At 47.6% G+C, this 20685-nt stretch overlaps 1 protein-coding gene across 10 annotated transcripts in view; it reads left to right on the top strand.

The window, feature by feature from the left end:
• The window catches only part of FOXN3 (forkhead box N3), a 359245-nt gene that overhangs the window by 240107 nt on the left and 98453 nt on the right, over positions 1–20685 (top strand). For all 10 annotated transcript variants that reach the window (XM_023765124.1, XM_023765120.1, XM_006101670.3 and 7 more), the window contains exon 4: positions 1786–1850. In XM_023765124.1, the coding sequence (XP_023620892.1) occupies positions 1786–1850 (65 nt within the window). The remainder of the gene's footprint in view (positions 1–1785; positions 1851–20685) is intronic.

Below are 20685 nucleotides of genomic sequence, written 5' to 3'. Positions count from 1 at the left end.
CACGGGTTACAATGTGTTTTCTAGCACACTTGACGTCATCTGCTGTTGAATAGTATTTTTGCGCTGTCGCTCTTTTACTCCTTCTACTTCCCAATTATGGAATGTGTCCATGGACCCGCGATACTGTTTGTACCTCTGGTAACGATGTGTCCATCAGCAGCACGTGTCCCTGGCATTTCTCCTTTTGTTAACAGTATTGCATTACTAGGGACCCTGGACATCAGTGAAGCAGTCATCAGTCGTATAGCCCTTCAGATTTCTTATTCTCCCTGCGTGTGTCCATCTGCCCAATTTACACATGTGTTATTCGGACCAGCTTTTTATTTTTTTAATGTTGAAGGTGATTGATGATGCGTTAGCCAGTATCATTTGCCATGAACTATTTTTTTTAAAATATATTTTATTGATTTTTTACAGAGAAGGAGAGGAATAGAGAGTTAGAAACATCTATGAGAGAGATCGATCAGCTTCCTCCTGCACGCCCCCCAGTGGGGATGTGCCCGCAACCAAGATACATGCCCCCGAGCGGAATCGAACCTGGGACCCCTCAGTCCGCAGGCCGACGCTCTATCCACTGAGCCAAACCAGTTCAGCTGCCATGAACTATTTTGCTGAAAGTAGCTTATGCTGCCTCTTGGGCTGGATGTAGTAACTTTTTTTTTTTTTTTTTTTTTTTTTTTACTAAGTGCTTTCTAACATTCACTGCTTGATTTAGAATAACCTGCTTTCCACTCCAAGGATATTTCATTCAGGCAGGCTCGGTTATAAAGTTTTTCACTGGGTATTTTAAAACAGTGAACATGCTTGTCTATAAATGCAGTAAAGTGTCTTTGTGATATATTGATCTTCCTTATTTTCTTGCCTCTCTTGTTACCAGACTGTGGGTGGTGACATTTGAAAAATGTATTATAGGGGATGGAGTGCAACATTTTAAGCCAAGAAATTGAAAACAGGATGCGAAACAAGAAGGTAGGGGAGGGAGAGAGTCGATCAAGGTCATGTCTGTATATTAAGGATTTGATGGTGGGAAAGCCAAGAGAGGCAGGTTTGCATTTATAAATAGGCAGGTGGCACCAGGAAGTGTTGGAAAACCCACCTGGTCTCAGGCAGGGATAGAAGTTCTTTGCCACATAAAATCATAAAACCAAGAACAAGTTAGCAAAAGTTATAAGCTATGACGTTGAACTGTGTGAATTTGCCATTTTGTTTATCTGCAAATAATTCCAATGCCCAGAAGGTAGCAGGGTCCAGATGGTAACCCCAATTCCACATGGACTGTTTCTGCACTGTGAAAGATGAAGCCCATTCATCATAAAACAAAAGTAATGGTTTTTAAAGTTGCATTTTCAGAGGTTATAAATCTATTTATATAAAAGCCTAAGCAACCGGTAAGACCGAATGATTGGAACAACTGGTCAACCAGTTGCTATGATGTGCACTGCACCAGGGGGCAGACGCTCAACGCAGGAGCTGCCCCTTGGTGCTCAGTGCACTCCCACAGCCAATCTCCTGTGGCCTCCCTCCCTTCCCCCCAGCCCAGCCAACCTCCCGGGGTCCCTCCCCCTGGCCGGCTGCCCCCCACCCCCCCGCCATAGGCCTCCATCGCCAGCCATGCCAAGGGATCCCACCTGTGCATGAATTCGTGTACCAGGCCTCTAGTAATGCATAATTGGGAAAGCGTTTTGAGGCCATTTTGAGTGACATGTTCAGAGCATGGGTTGCTCAGAGTATAGGTGAGTGGGTGTAAATGAGCCCATCCTTACGCTGCTTTCTTTTCTGTTTCAGCACATCAGGTCCACCCATCTGGCCGGGCAGTACCTTCTTCAAGAGAAATGGAGCCCTTCTACAAGGTAGGTCTCTACAAGCACCCGGTCCCTTCCCCCTTCCCCCCCATCTCTTCTGGTGCCAACCAGCAGAGTTCTGTCCTATTGAGGAGTGGGCACTGGAGAAGTGTGACTGCTGTGGGTCGGGTCTGTCATTTCTTCCTTCTCACATCTTCTGGTTGCTGTGAATTGCTAGTCTGAAACCAGGACTGCTCCTTTTGGTCTGTCGTTACTGGTCCTATTCTAGACGTGCTTGGCTTGCTTTGGTGAACTTGGAATCACGCGGCAGTTTGGATGTGACAATAGCATCAACCAGGCTGGTAAAATCCAACCCCGTTGCGTATTTTCAGTGCCCCGGATGTTTTGGGTGTCTGTTGGCAATTTGTTCACCGTGGAGCGCCATGTATTCCTGGCTGACCCCTAACATCCACATGTACCTGGATGGGTGACTGTGGTTAGTTCTGAGGCTCAGAGTTCAAACACCCCTTGTCCCTGCAAGCATCATTTGCAGGGGGACAGCCTTCCTGCTGACCAGCCCACGATCAGCTGCTGTGCCAAGTTGCCATGCAGTGTGCCCGAGGAATTCAAACTTTCATCTCGACTTTTGCAATTAAATTTCTTTGGAAATAGCCAAAGTTAAAGAAGAATAAATGGTTTAAAATAGCAATAAGATGCATGCTAAATACTTCTAGAAAGTACTTTTGGGTGATTGCTGTTTTGGATATCTGCTCTATAGATCAGCTGGAATTGGCTGGCTCCTCAGGCCACCAGCCTCTGTTGACTGGCCAGGTGTCAGAGTGGCACAGCGGGCCCAAATCAGGTGGATTTGGTTGGACCAAGAGGTTTAGAACTGTACTGGGCTTAAGGTGAGGCATTCCAGTGCATTTTGGTTGGTTTAGACCTGTTTGGTTGGTTTAAGCCTCTTTTCTTTAAACGTACACACTGAGGGCTGGCCATGTGGGTGAATATGAACGTGGCTAAGAAGAGTGACGTTTATCTTCAGGTTTCTGGAGTAGCTCAAACAGTTTTGAATGATGTCACATGTTTGTCGTTGTTTTATAGGCTATGCAATTGCATATTGTCGTTCTAATAGCCTGTGAAATTGGGAACTTAAGAATGTCTTTGCATTTTTGCTTGGTACAGGGTGAAATTTAGGCAGGCAGGTTTGAGTAATGCTAATTTTAATGACCACCATAGACATCCTAATTAAGAAAAAAGGGGAACTCCCCCCGCTTTCAGAAATTAATACATAATTTTTAAAAAATCTCCTCTGTTCCCCCTTTAGATGGTATATATGGAAATCGACCTTGATGAGCCTTTGGCTTTCTTCCAGGGAATTTCAAAGGGCTGTGTATCCTCCCTTTCCCTCTAGATCTATAGCAATGAATATCACTGGTGTTTGAATTATTTTCAGAAAAGGGGTTTAATTTACTTAGAGCATTTTCTTATAGGATTTTTATTCATTGAGTTTCACATTAGGTAAGATTTGCTCTAAGCACCTTATTTTTGGGTTGTTTCAAGCAAAAGCCTGAGGATAAACATTGATAAGGTTTCTGAAGTTGAGTGGTTTGGCTGAGAGTCTGTCTCGTGGGTGGGAGACCTTTTTTCTTGTCCTGATAGGGTTAACAATCCTAATTACTCGAGGCATTGAGAATGAAATTATGACGTAAGTCAGATGCTCATTGAAGCCACATCCAATTCGGTGCAGCCCATTTATTTCTTTGTACATGTGAAAATCAGAAGGATCTTGGAGAGACTTTGGGAGTGTGGGCCGGGATTTGTCAACTTTGTTTTTCTGTGCTATTTCTTCTTCATTTGCTAGCTCTGTCTATAGAGTTCTCCAGACACTTATTGTGACAAGGTTTTTCGAACTATCCTAATTAATATTTCTATGTTTCTTTGGTGGGTGGTATGGGCTCATCAAGAACTCGCTGAAGCCCACAAGCAAAAGTTTTGCAAAAAGGTAACAGTGTATGAAGAAGGGGGCTTCCCTGTCCTACCAGCGGAAGGGTCAGGTTAGACTCAGGTAGAGGAAAACGCCCTAACTTATGCTTGCTTTCTCATCTTTGTACTTTACATTTCAAAAATATGCACACATACCTTCTTTTTCCCTGGAACAAGCAGGAGGACGTTTTTCTAGACATCAGATTATAGGCAAGAACTCTGTTAACAGGTTCCAGCCACAGGGAGTGGGTTGCAGGTGAGCAGGGCTCCCTAAAGAGCCCAGTTTTGGGAAGTGGGATAGAAAACGAAACTTCTATCGCAGCGGTTCTCAACCTGTGGGTCGCGACCCCTTTGGGGGTCGAACGACCCTTTCACAGGGGTCACCTAAGACCATCGGAAAACACATATATAATTACATATTTTTTTGTGATTAATCACTATGCTTTAATTATGTTCAATTTATAACAATGAAATTGGGGGTCACCACAACATGAGGAACTGTATTAAAGGGTCGCGGCATTAGGAAGGTTGAGAACCACTGTTTTATCGGGTGACACAGGCCCAGGGACCAGCCAGCAGAAGCCCAGCCTGGCTGTGGACCCCATTGGAGCAGAGCTGGCTGAACCAGCTGCATGGGGAGGCCCTGCTGGGCGGAGTGATCCTGGGGCTGAGGCTACTAGAATGCAGAGCAGCTAAGGAAGCGGACAAGTCACATCGTGTAGAGGACCCACTTGCTTTTGTCAGGGGGATGGGAGCAGAGGGGCTGTCACTTCTTGGGAGAGTTGACACTTGAGTGAAGTCTTAAAAAATGGATAAATGGGGGCCTTGGAAATGGAAAAAAGCATTGCAAGAAGGGGCCACAGCAAGAGTACGCAGGCACGAGAGGATCCCGAGAGCATCATAGCCACGGGGTTGTCATGGGGCAGGTGCGGGTAACGAGGGACTCGGGCACTTTGGGATGACATCACACCCACCGAGAGGTGTTTGAAGAGAATAATGGGATACAGAGAAGAGGGGATAATGGAATGAGTGGGACAAAATGGCATAATGGCAGCAGTGTTGTCTGGCAGTGTGTGGTGTGTACGCTGTGGAGGAGAAATGTGGTACGGTTATTTTATTTTCCAGCACAAAAACCAATTGCAAGAATTAACTGAAGTACTCGAGGTCCTACTCGAGGGCGGCCTGTGTGTTTTGGTTCTTGCAGAATCGCTGGCAGGAGGGCCTGCTGAGTCACCTCGCAGTTTTGAGGATAATGGGGTAAGATTTGGTTTGGATTACACCAGGCATGGGTAGTTAACATAATTGGTCATTTCATCAATTCACAGCACTTATTTTAAATGCCATTTAGGCTGCGAGAGACAATTGTAAGTGTGAGCAGTTCCCCTTGACTAGAGAGCACTTCAGTTCTTGTACAATGGAGACGGAGGGGAGTGCCAGAGGGGACACCCATTGTTGCAGGCAGACCCAGGACGGGGCTCACCAGAGGGGAGTGTGGCTCATCGGAGCCCGCAGGGTGGCTAGCTGACAGGTGTCCCCCCTGCCTGTCTCCATGTGTCTCGATTTTGGTTTCTGTGTGTTTGAAATACATGTTTATTAATTCTATTCATTAATGCTGTTTCTTATTTTCCTCATTAAAAGAGGAACGTGTTTTGTATTTTTTTCCAAACTCCCTAGCTACCCTCCCACCCCCCATAATTCATTCACCCGTCAAACTTAAAATTAGGTGACTTTAAACATCACCCTCAGTTGAATTATTTTAATGATCAGTGATTCCTCATTAAAGACATTCCTCACCCCTGGTCTGACCCTTCATCTGGTCCCTGGAGGTTTCGTCCCAGAGCTGCAGATGGCATCGCTGTCCGTGTTCAATTCGTGCTTCTGCTGGAAGTGGCTACACCAGCGGTTCTCAACCTGTGGGTCGCGACCCCTTTGGGGGTCGAACGACCCTTTCACAGGGGTCGCCTAAGACCATCGGAAAACACATATATAATTACATATTGTTTTTGTGGTTAATCACTATGCTTTAATTATGTTCAATTTGTAACCATGAAATTGGGGGTCACCACAACATGAGGAACTGTATTAAAGGGTCGCGGCATTAGGAAGGTTGAGAACCACTGGGCTACACACTACCCGGTTTGATCGTCCACTTCTTTCCTGCCGGCCTTCACAGGCCCTGTCGGCCTCAGCCCCTGCGGAGTTTTGTTCCCAGACAAGCTGCTGCCCTTGCAGCTCTGTGCCAGCTGACCGCTTGGACCCACCTGTCTTATTTCCAGCTCTTCCTCTGAGCAGGTGTTCTCTGCTCGCCCACACTACCCCACCCACAAGCACTTCTTTACTACCCATCTCTGTGTGTCAGGCACTGGATGAGGCTGGAGTTCCAGGGAAGCCCAGGGCCTGCCTCCTGTACCACTTATAACCCGTGTTGGGATCAGACCACACACCCTGTGAAGGGCTGACGCAGCCACGGCGCAGTCACTAACACCCTGCAGCCTTCCTGGCTCTCCCTCCACTTCCTTTTCCCAGTCACCCCAGCATCGGCCCCTCATTGGTATTAAATCCATTTCTATAGGGTCCGGTAGTGGAATTAAATTCCATCACACACATCACAGATTTTTCTTTCTATTCGTTTCTGACAACGCACTGGATGAGCTAATGAGACGGAAAGAGGACCTTCGAGGCGTGTCCGGCGCCCAGAGCAGGACGGCGCTGCTGTGGCCCGCCAGCAGGAAGGAGACACGTTCTTCCGCTGTGAGATGAACGTTGTCCTGAGAGTACGCCCAGTGCTTGCTGCTGGGGAACCGTGCTCGGGGGTGATGATGACTGAGATGACTTCCTCTGGGGAAGGCCCGTTTCCCAAGTTCTAGGTAGTTTCGTGTACTTACTGTCTTGGGAGAGCATCTGGTTGCGTACTGCCACTCGGCACAGCCCTTACTCTCTGCCATCCCTATGCCAGGCATCTTTACTGCTGAAATGTATGCCGTGCCTCACTTCGGCTGTATTCTGTGCCATGAGTCTCCAGAGCAAGTACTAGTAAAGCAGAAACACCCTGGAGTGGAGGGAGTGCACTGGTTACAAGTCCAGGAAGGGACCGTGGTTCTGGTTCCAACACTGCCACGTGGCAAACGTTGTGACCTTGGGCGAGCCACGTGACATCCCGAGTCTGCACTGTCTGACCTGGGCATGGGGAGTGGGCCTCAGGACGACGGGGTGGCAGAGATTTTCTGCGGAGTACCCGCTCTATCCCATTCTAGCAATTTCCCTAAAAGTAGGTCAAAATGATTTTGAGGCTTAGCGCTAGCTTAGAGGAGAAAGAGTGCTCCCTCCAGCAGCTGCGTCTGAATTGCAGCCAAGGAGAGGGAGGAGGGGGTGGCAGGCCGGCCGGGGGTCCCCATCCTCCAACAGGGCGCTTCTCAGAGGTCTCCTGGGTCTTCGGGAGGCAGTGAATTATCCACGTGGGCAAACAGGAAGCGAACCCTGCCTTGGCTTCTGGGGCAACCGGCTTAGCCTCTCTGTGGGGATAATAATAATAACAACGCTTGTCTGTCTTAAGGGTTTTCTGGGGATTTGGTACAATCGTATTAGTAAACCATTCAGAACATGCCAAATTCCCAACCAGAGTTCGTTACTGTAACATTTGCCAAAACTGTGAGCCTTGGGAAAATAAAACAGGGCTAAAGTCCTCTGGCCATGGTTACCCTGTGTCCGGCAAAACTTTCCCTTCTGGTCCAGTTGGCGGGCCAGAAGTCTGGATTTGCCCCGAATTCTGTGGGATTTAAACATAGATCTGAAAAAACATTTGTGCATCTCTTTATCTCAGACGAGGCGTGCGGCCTGAGCTCCCCGTCAAGCCCCACGGGGTGGGGGGCATGGCCTGAGGTCCCTCGCCCAGGCCAGGCGCCATGCAGCCTCAGGTCCCTGCTGTTCGGTCATGATGATACGGCATCCCGGCTAATTTGCATATTTCTCTATTATATAGGATTTCTTATAAATAGGACTGCTTCTTTGAGAGGTCAAAGCGTATGTGTGGATAGCGGGCAGAAGAGCAGAGATTTTCCCACCGCATCGACCTCCATTTGAATGCCTGCATCTCTGGGCCCCAGCTGTTTGACCTGGGGCCTCGGGTTTGATCATCTGTAAAATGGGGCTTTGAGACGCGTCTCCCAAATCGTTGTGGAGATTAAAGGAGAATGTGCGTGTAGAAACATCCATCAGCCCACTGCCTGGCACCTCCAAAGTGCTTGGTAAGAGTGGAGGTTTTAGCAGCTTTGACACTGTTTCTTGCCTAAGGTTTCTGGTCACGAATTCTGGCTGGTAGACTCAAAGTGGAAATTCCAAAGCCTCTCAAAGGAAGGGTTCTACCAAACTCCTCTTTACTCGGTTGCCATTCTCTCTGCCAGCTCCACCCGCGTGTCTTTTCCAGTTGAACCAGGATGGCGCTGCGGACCTCGGGGTCTGCCAAGGTCTCGGGTCTCTGGTCGTAGGCACTTTTCTCCATGAGGACCCGTGGATCCCAGCTTCTTTCAGACTACCCCCCCTCCCCCATTCTTCTTCCGTTCACATTTGGTCGCAGCCCCGGGCTCTTTGGCTTCTTTCATCTAATCTGCTCCACAGGCTGACTCTTTTGTGCATTTTGAAAATGAGGGCATCTACCTAATGCATAAGTCTCCGGATTCTTTCCCTCGGGCACACCAGTTTAAAAAACACACACACAACAGCAAACAAAACTAATAATAGAAAGGGGCAAAGAACCCTCTCTACATTTTCCCGTCCTAATTGCCTTCTGTCCTCCTCGGCCTAGAAGCCCTTTGGATTTTAGGAGGGGCCCTTTCTCTTGGCATCATTCGTCCTATTGTTCTGCACTGAGTCATTGGTACATACATTTATGTAACTACAATGGTGAAGTCAGCTGGCTGGTGTTGTCTGCCATCAGGTGAATCTAAAGGGGTGCTGCTCAGCTCTTCTCATCACCCAAGCTCTAGGCGGTCACTGAGAGCATGTTTGTACGTTTGTTTAAAAAATATAAGGAAATGCAATTTTGAAAGAAGCTGCTGGTCAGTTCTGACCTTTGCCGTCCCTTGGGAATCCAGGTCTGCCCAATCTGCAGGGACCCGGCTGCCTGAGTCTGCAGCCTGGCAGGGGCCAGCCAATAGCCCATGTTTGCCTTAATTTCAGCTGGTGTCTCTCTCTCTCTCTCTCTCTCTCTCTCTCTCTCTCTCTCTCTCCGCCCTCTATCTCTATCTCTGTCTGTAGTAACCGTTTCCATGAAAAGCCAGCGTTGCCGCTGAGACAACGGCAGTCTGGTGAACAGAGGTGGAAGTCAGGGAGTTGCCGGTTCCACTGGGGACGTGGCTCTGAGAGCTTCCTCTGGGCCAGTGTCCCGAGCCAGGGAACATCCCCGAAAGGCGTCACTCACCTGAGCCTGTCCACAGTGCCAGGTTTGTCAGGGGAGACTTCCCAATAAGCCGTAGAGCCCGCGCAGGTTGCACCCAGAGAGGGCAGCTTATGCAATAGGAGCAGGCAGGGCAAGTGTGGTGTGAGGTCCTGGTCACAGGCCGCGTCCGTAGGTGGAGACACGGGCTTCGGTCTCGAGCCAGGCGCCTGCAGTGGCGGCAGGTGTCGGGTGGAGAGGACGTCGGCAGGGCTCCGAGCATCACCCGAGGTACAGCCCAGCTCGAGCGTTGGGTGGTCAGAGCTCCGAGTTCTTACAGCCCCAGGGGTGGAGGTCCCACTCAGATTCATGTCCAGGTGGAGTCCTTATCCCAGTGGCCACACTTGTGGTTTGGGGTGTCCCAGGCTCCTTCTAAGGGCATTTCCGTTACACCCCATCACCTCAGGCTTGACACAGCACTTGACATAACTGTCGTGGCGGACAGGACTCCATACTGGATTGTCCAAGAGGTCCTCCCTGCTCCTGCACTATAAAGCCAGGCGCCTGCCGGGCAGGTATGCGTGACCTGACCCCTGCTATTTCAGGGTGATGTTCAGTAGGAGGTGGACACTGAGGCCTGAGTTCAGGAGAGGGAAGTCAGGGAGGGAGAGGGAGCTTTGGAAGGTGTAAATCCAGAAATGACCATTGAAATTATGTGCATGGATGAGGCTCTCGGGGGATATAGAATGAAAAGAGGGAAAAGATCCACATTGAAGACCCAGAGTTATGATAGAAAGAGCGTAGTCAGAACAACAAAGAAACTGCTCAGTCAGAAATGAGATCACTGAATGGGGAGGGCACAGACTTTCAGGCGGGAAGGGCAGGAACCCCTGCTGTGCAGAGAAGCCAGGGGGGTGGGACCCCGGAAAAGCCAACAACAGACTCTGATGATTAAAGTGGCACCAGGGCCTTCAGTGTGCAACCGCCAATCTGTCTGTCTCTGTGGACCTGCCTACTCTGGACATGTCCTGTTAGAGGAACCATACAGACTGTGACCCAGTGTATCCGGCTGTATATATTCTTTACATTGCTCTTTTATGAGCCTTATGCATTAGGTATTATGACTCCCATTTTGTAGATGGGGAAAATAAGGCCTGAAGAATTTTCCTGCTCAAGGTCGAAAACCTGGACTGATTGTTGGTCAAAATGGCATAAATAGTTCTAAACAGTTTTCCACTTTAGATGTTTAGCTATTCTACAGCGTTTTGAAGAGAATCCTGTGATATTGCTTAAAAGCACTTTGTAATGAAATGACAAGACAAAAAGATGGGAGTGGATATTACGTTGTCTTCTTTCATTCAGTATTTAAGGTGCTTCATTTCCCTTTTTGTCTCCACTCAGACTTCTGTAAACAGCTAACTCTAAGGTGCATTAGAGACTAGATAGAGAAAAAGGGAAATCCTGAAATTCATTCAGAGATTAATACCATGGGAGGAACCACCCCTTAACAGAATGGATATTTTATTTGGGTCTATCTGAATTTTATACTATTAGATAGACATAGATATAGATATTTTATACCAATTATCATTCATCAACAGGAATATTTCCTTATAGTTTAATTCTTGAGCATGTAAAATGTGTCATTGTCTATGAAGTTGTGTAAGTTAGATTATAATGTAAAGATTATGCAACCTTGGATCATGTACTGTAGAGCCTGCTTTTATCAAAGTGCTCCATCTTCAGATACAACTGGAAAGCCATTCCCCTGGAGTCCTGGTTAACCGTGCTTACATGGATGGAAGTCTAGGGATACTTTTATACAATTGCCAAGAGGTTACGATGAAGAAGAATTTTTTAGAATCTACTCTGATCGAGCTGTTCACCTTACAGTTTCAGAAGTGAACTTAAAAGGCTCCACCTGTAAACAGCAAGAGGTCAAGTTTGTGTTCTTGTTTGGTTCCCTTGACGACTGAAAGGTGTGGCTGAGAACTCCTGGGTAGTATGTGCCACAGTGTGTGATAGGTTAGGAGTGTATGCATGCTTGCGCGTGTGCTTGCGTGCGTGCGTGTGTGTGTGTGTGTGTGTGTGTATGTGTGTGTGTGCACAGCCCGTGCACTCAGGCATTTATCACTGCTTGTTGTGAGTCTGCAAGAATAAACCTCTCCCTTCCACCCTCCTGCTTATCTTTCTCCGGTGTCTCCATACCCAGCTGTCCGGTTGGCCTTTTCGAATGATGGCATGAAGATGAAAGACCCCAGTTTTTCAAATCAGACATACCTGGATCCGTTCCCTGCCTTGCTACCTAATTGCTGTCGACTTGGGAAAAGTTATGCAAAATATTGTGAACTACTTTAAATTCAAAAGTACCAGTCTTGCAAGAATCGTGTAATCATTGTGAGGATTAGATGATAATCTGTTTGGCATCCATGACACTCGGTAGGTGTCCCACGTGCAGGTGTCGTCGTGTGACCGGGAGAGAGGAGTATAGCCCTTGGAGCTGGCCAGTCTTGGGTGCAGAGGCCAACCTCTGCCTCCAGCGAATCTGATGTGTTTGAGCCGCTCCTTTCCGGCCAATCAGATAGTCGTACTTCATGGGATTCTGTGAGAACGGAGATAGCGTATGTACTGGGGCTGGCACAGTGCCTGGTGATTGTTGAGTGTTCGATAAACACAATTCATTACATTTATGAGAGCATTTCTGCACTTTCCTAAAGTTTTTAATACCTTCCATCCCCACGCAGCAATAAGGTAAAAATCCTTCCCCAGTTGAACTGAAGTTATGCCTTCAGGAGTGTTTAAGACTGTTTCAGTCTCCGAAGCTCTGGCTGCATTAAGGCAAATGCCCACGAGATACGCGGCAGAGGAGGGGAAGCCGAGTCCTCGCCAGCTGTTCTCGCTGACACTTTGACTAAGATCTGGCAGAAACGTGACACGGGAACAGAGGTTTCCTTGGGGGCGGGGTGGAATGGCTTTTGATCCGATTCCCTGTTTCTTCCTCCACTTAGTGTCTCTGAGCCAGAATACGAACTATTTGCAAAGATTCTAGACCGAGATGGGAGGGAGGGGAGTGAGAAGGACAGGCCTACTTGCAGTGAGAGAGGACTTCAGAGAATCGTGAAAAGGATCGTGCTGAACTTGCCCCCAGCTCGTGGTCACCATAGCACACTGGGTTGTTCCCTCTGTGGGCTGTGATTGTGTGTGTGTGTGTGTGTGTGTGTGTGTGTGCATTTTCAGGATGAGCTCGTTCTGTTTATTTGACACACGTGGCGGTGAGGGGTTAGAACCCAGGTCTGAGCCTGATGGCATCTGCCCGCAGAGCTGCTGTGACTGTGTCATTTCCTACACTCTGAGCAGGACAGGGAGGGCATCCTGACAAGAAGCCGGTGCCCTGTAGAAAGGCCAATTCTGAGTTTGTCCTTTGTGTGTAGTGCTTCTCAGACTCCGGGAGACTTCCTTCTTTAAGTTTGTCATCGGTGGGAATTGAAATAGGGAGTTTTCACTTTTAAACTTTTGCAGCTGCAGTAGGTCCAAGTTGGGGTGCTTACAGGGATGAGATGGGTGCCAATAGCTATATCAGGGCATCTTTCTCCACTCCTCACCCTCAACTTATAACATATATTCCAATGGGAGGTGCCAGCTTCAGACAGGAGCTCCTTGGCCTCTGTGATTGGTTATGGGACCCATCCAGGCAGAGTGCCACCTGGTGCTTCTTATCACGGGTCTGGAGGCTCTAACCCAGGGGTGGGGAACCTTTTCCTGCCAACGGCCATTTGGATATTTGTAACATTATTTGCAGGCCATACAAAACTATCAGCTTAAAAATTAGCCTGCTGTATTTGGTCAAACATTTAATTAACTCACCCCTAATGCCTTGGCAGGGCCAGACCAAATGATTTTGTTGGCCCTTATATGGCCTCATGGCCAGACATTCCCCACCCCTGAGCTAGAGAATGTGCTGGCATCCAAGGGCCTGCAGTGTATAATCAGCCAGTGCCCAAGAAGCGGCACCAAGGCAAAGAGGCAGCACGAGGAGCCACCACCGCCCTCCCATGGTTGGACTCGATGAGCTCATAAACCCCCCCCTTTTACTGAACTCAGCTTGATTTGTGTTTGTTGGGGGGATGTATATCCAAGTATCCTGACTAATAAGGACTCTATAAATGAATAGCATCAGTTAAACTAAATACATATCACTGATGATTTCTGTATGTCAGCGAATTCCAACCTCGCTTGTCATAGCATCAGTTAAACTAAATACATATCACTGATGATTTCTGCGTGTCAGCGAATTCCAACCTCGCTTGTCTAAGAGACCCACTTCGTGGTCTGGCTGCCACTTGCAAGAATGTAAGATGAGCTGGCAGAGCTTTTCAGAGATGGTGGCTTGACTTAGGCAAACAAAGTAGGATCACGGTGATGACAGTCCCCGTTCGCCTGTCCCCCAGCTCAGCTGTGCCTCTGGTGGAAATAGGCTCCGAGAGGCTCACACTGAATTTACAAAGTGGCTGTAACCTCTTATGCCCCAGACACCAGCCTTGAACCGGGTGTTTCCCCTGCGTTCCCAGAAAGGAACCCGAGCATCACTAGCATGACCACCAGACCATGTGACCACCCAGAGCCATGGCTGTGACCAGAGGGATAGGAGGGGTGGGGCCATCACTTGGAAGCGTGGGGAGGGGTTGGGAGATGGAATGTTCTCCAGGTGCAAGTCAAGGTCATTTTCAAAGAAGGGAAAAGGAAACGTGTATTACAACAGCCCAGTCATTTGAAAGACACAAACAATGGCTGCAAACACGTTAGGTTCCATGTGCAAGTATATGTAACTAGTAAGTGGAAGGTCTAGGGCCAGAATGCAGATCTTCCCATTTGAGACTATAACCATCATCCATGGGTGTACAAGACCTTGGAGGTTTAGGGGCACACGGTGGCGTCAATCAATGTAATTTCCCAGAGGCCCGGAAGTTGAGTTCATGATGACGGGGCGGGGATTCCTGAAATGATTGCCTTAACTAGACTTGCCTCATTGGTGATAAAGAAGAGAGGGAAAATGAGATACAACCTCCCTTTACTGAGGATTAGCTTTGAGCAACCAACCTTGGGGTCTCAGTGGACTTCCCTTAGCAGCCAGAGTCCATCCCCAAAGCCTCACATCTAGGATAGTGGGTGAATGTATGAATCAGCGGGGGCTGCATAAGACAGTGCCACAGACAGTTATTTCTCCGGAGACTGGAAGTCCAAGTTCAAGGAGTTGGCAATTTTGGTTTTCCTGGGCCTCTCTTCTGGGTTTGCAGGTGGCCGCCTTCTCCCCACGTCCACACGTGGCTTTTCCTGTGTGAGTGCACTTCCTCTGGTCTCTCCTTAGAGGACACCAGTCCTATTGGGTGAGAGCCCTCATTCAGCCTGAACTACCTCTTTAAATGCTCTATATCCAACTCCAGTCAAAGTGGGGGTTAGTGTTTCAACATGTGCAATTTGGAAGGGACACAGTTCTGTCCATAGCAGTGAATTACATGGGTATATTTCACAAACAGCCCTTGCTTTCCTGCAGCGTGCTAGGTACCCCTTCAGGTGCTGGAATGGAGGCCAGAAGACCTCCAGCCTTAAGGAGTCGGCGGTCCAGCCGGGGGTCAGAATCACTACAGAGCCTTGATGGTTCTCGCCATCTCAGAAGGGCTTAGGAGTGAGGGAGGAAGTTGTTGCTTGTTGCTGGCCCTGTGGCTACTAAACCTGCCCCCTCCCCCCTGAACTGTTCAGCATGGTAGCTGTGTGATCCTCAGTCAAAGCATTGCTCCAGGCACTGATACAAAAGAGGAGCCATTATGTTTGCAGCAATGGCAAAAACACTCATTCAGCCACGCTCACAAAATAATGAAGCCCACACCAGAGGCACAGGCCATGAACAAGCGCACACGCAGTGTTGCTGGTTGTGTGATGTGTGTGTATTCAAAAGCAAAGGAGGAATGTGGTGAGGCAGGGTGGAGAGGGGACTAGTCACCATCTCCCTTTGGGTAGCTTACCTTATTCCTCCCATTTACGAAGACGAGAAGATGAATCCCAGCCAGAATTGTGGGGAGATTCTGATAAAGGTTGACTCTGAGAAGACCAGGATGGCTAGATAATGGGGACTTGGGGTGGGTGGCACAATTCAAATCTTACGTTAAACGTGGCCAGCATGGCTCAGTGGTTGAGCATCGACCTATGAACCAAGAGGTCACGGTTTGATTCTTGGACAGGGCACATGCCCAGATTGTGGGCTCGATTCTCAGTGTGGGGCATGCAAGAGGCAGCCGATCAGTGATTCTCTCTCATCATTGATGTTTCTCTCTCTCTCTCTCTTTCTCTCTCTGTCTCTCTCTCCCTCTCTTTCCCCCATCCCTCTCCCTCTCCTTCTCCCTCTCCATTCATCTCTGAAATCAAAACTGTTTTTTTAAAAAAGTCTTATGTTGAAGTTGGCATATAAGGAAGGGTGAAGAATGAAGAGCTGACGGTCATGAACATGGGTAACTGCTACAGGTGGAGGGCCTTGTCTCACGTGGGCCCAGTGCGTGGTGCTCAGGGTGGCTTGAACGGTAGTGGTCATAGCCGGGCTGACCCTGGAAGGAGGTGTGAGCAGCTGAACTGACCGAACTGACCCAGAGTGGCAGACCAGGGCGTCACTTTGGGTTGGAGGTGAGGGTGGCAGGGGCGACAGGGCAGGTGGGGGAGAGGTGTTAGAGCCTCAGGTACCATTAGTTCAGGATGCCTTTGCATTTCTCCATTACCCCATCTATTTAGTAGGGGAAAAACACATCTTAAATCAGTATAATTTAAAAAGTAATGAAAATCCTGTTCAGAACCAAAGATGCAGCCTCTTCAATCTCACTTGCTAGTTCCCAACTTAATTTTTAAAATTAAGACACCTCTAACGAGACTCAAAATTGTTCACATTCCAAAATGTAGTGGGGGAGATAGGATGCTAAATGAGAAAATGGGTTCTATTTCAAAAACGATGAGTGTGTGTGTGTGTGTGTGTGTGTGTGTGTATTGGGGAGGTCAGGAGGTGGGGTAGTTCTTTTCTGTATAAGGCTATTTAACTATAAATGGAGTTTGTTGAAGACATGTGAGTCAATGAACTTGGAGGAAAATGGCATTGCCAAAAATAGCTTTTGTGCTATAGAAATGAGTTTGGCATTAGAGGGACCTGGCTTTGAATCCTGGCTCTAACATGCACATTCTCTCTCTCTCTCTCTCTCTCTCTCTCTCTCTCCATTCATTTGCACATTTATGCCTCATGGCTTGGTCAGATGCTAGACCCTGAGCTTCTGTTTCTTCATCTGTAAGACCAGGATGCCACCTGCCTCTCAAGAAGTAAATTAAATCACATGCAGGCCAGCGCTCTGTGGCTCTGACGGGGCGGTCACCGTGGCTCTGTGTTGCCCCCAGCCAGAGTGCAGAGGGACAGTGTCCAAAGAGAAATCAAGGTTGTGGTTACCCTTGGGGTGTCAGATAGTGAGGAGGGACAGGGGGCTCCTGAGGAGCTGGCTAAATGGTGAAAACTGGCTGACTGTACATGTATGTGGGCTTTCCTGGGTGTATGTCACTTCAGTCAAAAGTTTCAGAAATGATTGGGCAACATAAATTTCATTACACCTACTTGATTTCACATTTCCATTATGCACATGTTCTGAACCGCAGAATTCTTACATGATTGAAAAAGAGATTGTCATCGATTTTATTAAATCAGTGCTGGGGGAAACACCAAATAGCAGGGGTTTCTCTCACAATGCGAGCGTGCTTTGTGAAGGCCCGCGGGACACGCTTGTTACTGGTATTGTTAGTACAGCACTTGGATTCCGTTTGGAACATGCCACTGGCAAAGGTGGCTGAAACGTCAGTCTCTCCTGAGAGTGGGTTTGTTGTTGGCGTTGTTTTTAACATTCATAACCAGGGAGTTAGGTTCACAGATGTACTAGTAGGTTCAGATCAATTTATGTGACTGTAAGTGCAATTGGGGGGAATGAAGCCTCTTTAATAAAACTATGAGAAGGTCTCATTTTTTGCCAAAATATATAGAAAACTTGTACAGACTTTAAAATTTTACCTAAATAAAAATGTTTTTTTATTCCATTATCCTATCTTGATGAATAGATGTGGTGGTAAAGTAATTGATTTAGAAATCATTATTTAAACCTTGAAACTTTGTAGCAAGCATTTTGTTAGTGTAAATAGTGTGATTGAAAATTTTTGTGATTTCAAAAAAAGCAGGCCAGGGTGGGGTCTGGGGAAAAAGGCAAAAGGGGGAGGTCAAGAGGTAGACTTCCAGGTATAAAATAAATAGGTCTGTGGATAAAAAGTACATCATGGGGACTGTAGTTCACAATACCAGGTAGCATATTTGAAAGTTGCGAAGAGAGTGGATCTTAAAATTCTCATCACACATAAAAATCCTATATAATAAGAGGTTAATATGCAAATTGTCCCCTTGACTGGGAGTTTGACCAGGAGTTCAATCAGGGGGCGGGGCCGGCCGGCCAACTGCCTGTGGCCCCTCCCCCTGGCTTCTGGGCCTGATCACCCCCATCCGGGGCAGGCCAGACCCCACCTGTGCATGAATTTGTGCACCAGGCCTCTAGTTGTAACTATATAAGGTTAGACTTACTGTGGTGATCATCTCCAAATATATATAAATGTCAAATCATTATGTTAAACACCTGAAATTAGTATAATGTTACATGTTAGTGATATCTCCTAGAAACAAAAATGAAAAGTTAAATAAAAACACACCCGTTCACTGAGATTTGTAACTTCCAATGGAATATGGAATAACCAAGGTGGTTTGTAACTGAAGCACAACTAATCGGGGATGTACCTGGAAGGTTGGCTTTAAAAAGTGTACCCGTCCTCTGCAGCTTTTGTCGAAATGGTTAAGGTGTTCAGGAAAGCCTGTCAGACCCCGAAGCATTGGTTGTCTTAGTCTCTCTGTATCAGTCCTTTGTAATACTAAGTGGTTAATGCTACCTCTGAAGTTTTCAAATCTCCTAAGATTGTGTTGTAATAAAACAAAACAAAACACTTAGCATCATTATTATATTCATACTCAGACGTAGGTGTTGTCTTGAGTGTTCTGGAGCTGTGGTACTCCGTGTTTCAAGGACAGCGGGAATTCCGGTTATGTCTGCATCTGTTTTCCCAACAGAGTTGAGACAGTGTTATGATGCGTTTTCCTCTTTTAGTTAAGATTAGGTGCTGCGTGTTCTGGTTTTGACTAGTTTAGTTGTTGATCACACACGTGAGCCTGCACAATGAATGTTTCTGAAGGGCCTTCGTCACCCCCGTGGTCCTGTACCCCAGGCTCTGCAGGGTCAGTAGTGTGGTCTGTATTTATGCTCTACAGCGGTGTTCAGTGTTTCATCTCAGGGGTAGTACAAGATAGTGACACACACATCTGTGGCTTTGGGGGGTCGCATTGTGTGCAAATTAAGTTGTGGGAAATTTTTCCTGCTTGTGTTTCCTACCTGCTTAGCATATTTTCTCTCTTCTAGATGTGCCCTCATTCCCCCACGTCTACTAAAATAAAGTACTTGTGCCCTTGCTGGTTTGGCTCAGTGGATAGAGCGTTGGCTTGCTGACCGGAGGATTTCTGGTTCGATTCCAGTCAAGGGCATGGCTCCTCCCCGGTCCGGGCCCTGGTCAGGGCACTTGCAGGAGGCAACCAATCGGTGTGTTTCTCTCACATTGATGTTGCTTTCTGTCTTTCCCTCTCTCTTCCACTCTTTCTAAAAATCAATGAGAAAATACCCTCGGGTGAGAATTTAAAAAATAATAATAATAAATAAAGTACTTGCTTCATGCTCTTCCTTAGAGCAGGGTAATTTAGATGGCATTTCCTCTGTGTTTGGGATCATTATTTTGGGGATAGCAGCAGAGGGCCCCACGTCACATTGGCTCCCCTGGCCTCAGGTTTGTATGTGGTGAGTTTATGCAGGGCCCAGCCAGCATCAGAATTTCAGAGCTGGGAGGGTTCGTAGACACCTAGCTGCCACCCCCTCGAAGGACAGACAAGTACACGGGGCCTGAGAGTCAGGCTTGCTCTGGGTCACAGTGCAGATTGGTGGCAACACCAGCATCTCGCCAGGCCAGTCCAACTGTCCTTTCCTGCCATCCTTTCAGATGGGAGTAAACTCCCCTTTTCTTCTTAGCTTGCCCAGAGAGAGATGGAGAAGAAGGAAAGATGTCAGCAAAAAGGTAAAGTGGCAGCATGTTTAAGGCACTCTCAGCGACTTCAATATTAGAGAATAGGGAAGCTGTTCCCCTCCTGTGCCCAGTATATGCGCCTGAGAGTTACTACCTTCTTAAATAAACACGATCCACATCCTGAAACTGCTGTGTGAAAGGAATAACTAAGAGCAGTGACAGGAACAGTCAGCCTTCAGGCCCCGTCGCCCATCCGTGCAAACCCGGACTCACCCAGGTGCCAATGGGCTGAGTTAGGGCTAAGAAGGAGAGGGAGCCCGGAGCCCCCTCTGTATTTTAACGGTACTTGGCGATCGCCATAAGCACAGGGGTCTTCCCTGCAGCCCAGAGCTCTGCCCAGGCTGGGCTGCCACAGGGGCCGGACCCCCAAGTTCCTGGCAGCGTCAGGAATGGTCCTGGCTCCGTGCCCAGGAGAACCGATGCTCTCGCAGGTACAGGAAAGCTTTTCAGTGTCAGATAACAATCTTTTTTATCACGTTGGGGAACGGGTAGCTTTTGGGTAGTTAGTTCAGTTAAAAGCATGGAGGTGGTTCATGTAGGGACATAGTGTGCAAGCCATTTGGAGCAGCGGTCGCCAACCTTTCGGACCTCACGGACCACCAGTGGTCCGCAGACCACCGGTTGGTGACCACTGATTTGGAGTACCCAGGATTTTTAAAAAAGGAATGTTTCTGAACGACTGGGATAATGTTTGGGTATTCTAAATGATCCGTTCATGCTGTCTGATACCCGAGGCCACAGACTTGCAGCATCTGCTGTTACTTGTGCATAGTTCTTTTCCCCAACCTGGTATGTCTCCCTAGGAACCAGAATTTTGGAACTTTTGTGTGTGGTTCTGCTGGCTGAGATTGAGAGACAGTCGGTTCAGAATTGAATGTTCAGATTCTTGATTTTGAATGGGTATAGCGTTTCTATTTTTCTTAAATATTTTCATAATCACGAAACTTTTAACACACAGCCCAGATACGCTCCCAGATGTTCTGTGACAACTGGAGCCAGTAAGAAGGTTTCTTGCTGGGGGAGTTGACCCTAGAGCTAAAGAGCTTCCTCAGAGCCCTGGTCTGTACGTGGATGCTCGTTACCATCTGCTTTAGAGCTGTTGTGCTGTGAAGGGCTGCATGTCAGTGACTACATTTAGTTACTTCGTCTAACATCCCACCTTGTTCTGAAAAGAATTGGCAGTAGCTCTGCAGTGTAACTAGAACTTTCTTTTAAGGATGTGCAGAAATCAAGATAAAGTGGGGGAAGAAGGTAGGAAACCCAAGTTAGACTTAGGAGTTGACATTAATATTCAAAATTAATATAATAAGT

Source organism: Myotis lucifugus, unplaced genomic scaffold (genome assembly GCF_000147115.1).
Source record: "Myotis lucifugus unplaced genomic scaffold, Myoluc2.0 scaffold_377, whole genome shotgun sequence".
In the NCBI taxonomy this organism is placed as follows: Eukaryota; Metazoa; Chordata; class Mammalia; order Chiroptera; family Vespertilionidae; genus Myotis; species Myotis lucifugus.
This window is presented reverse-complemented; position numbering and strand designations above follow the sequence as displayed.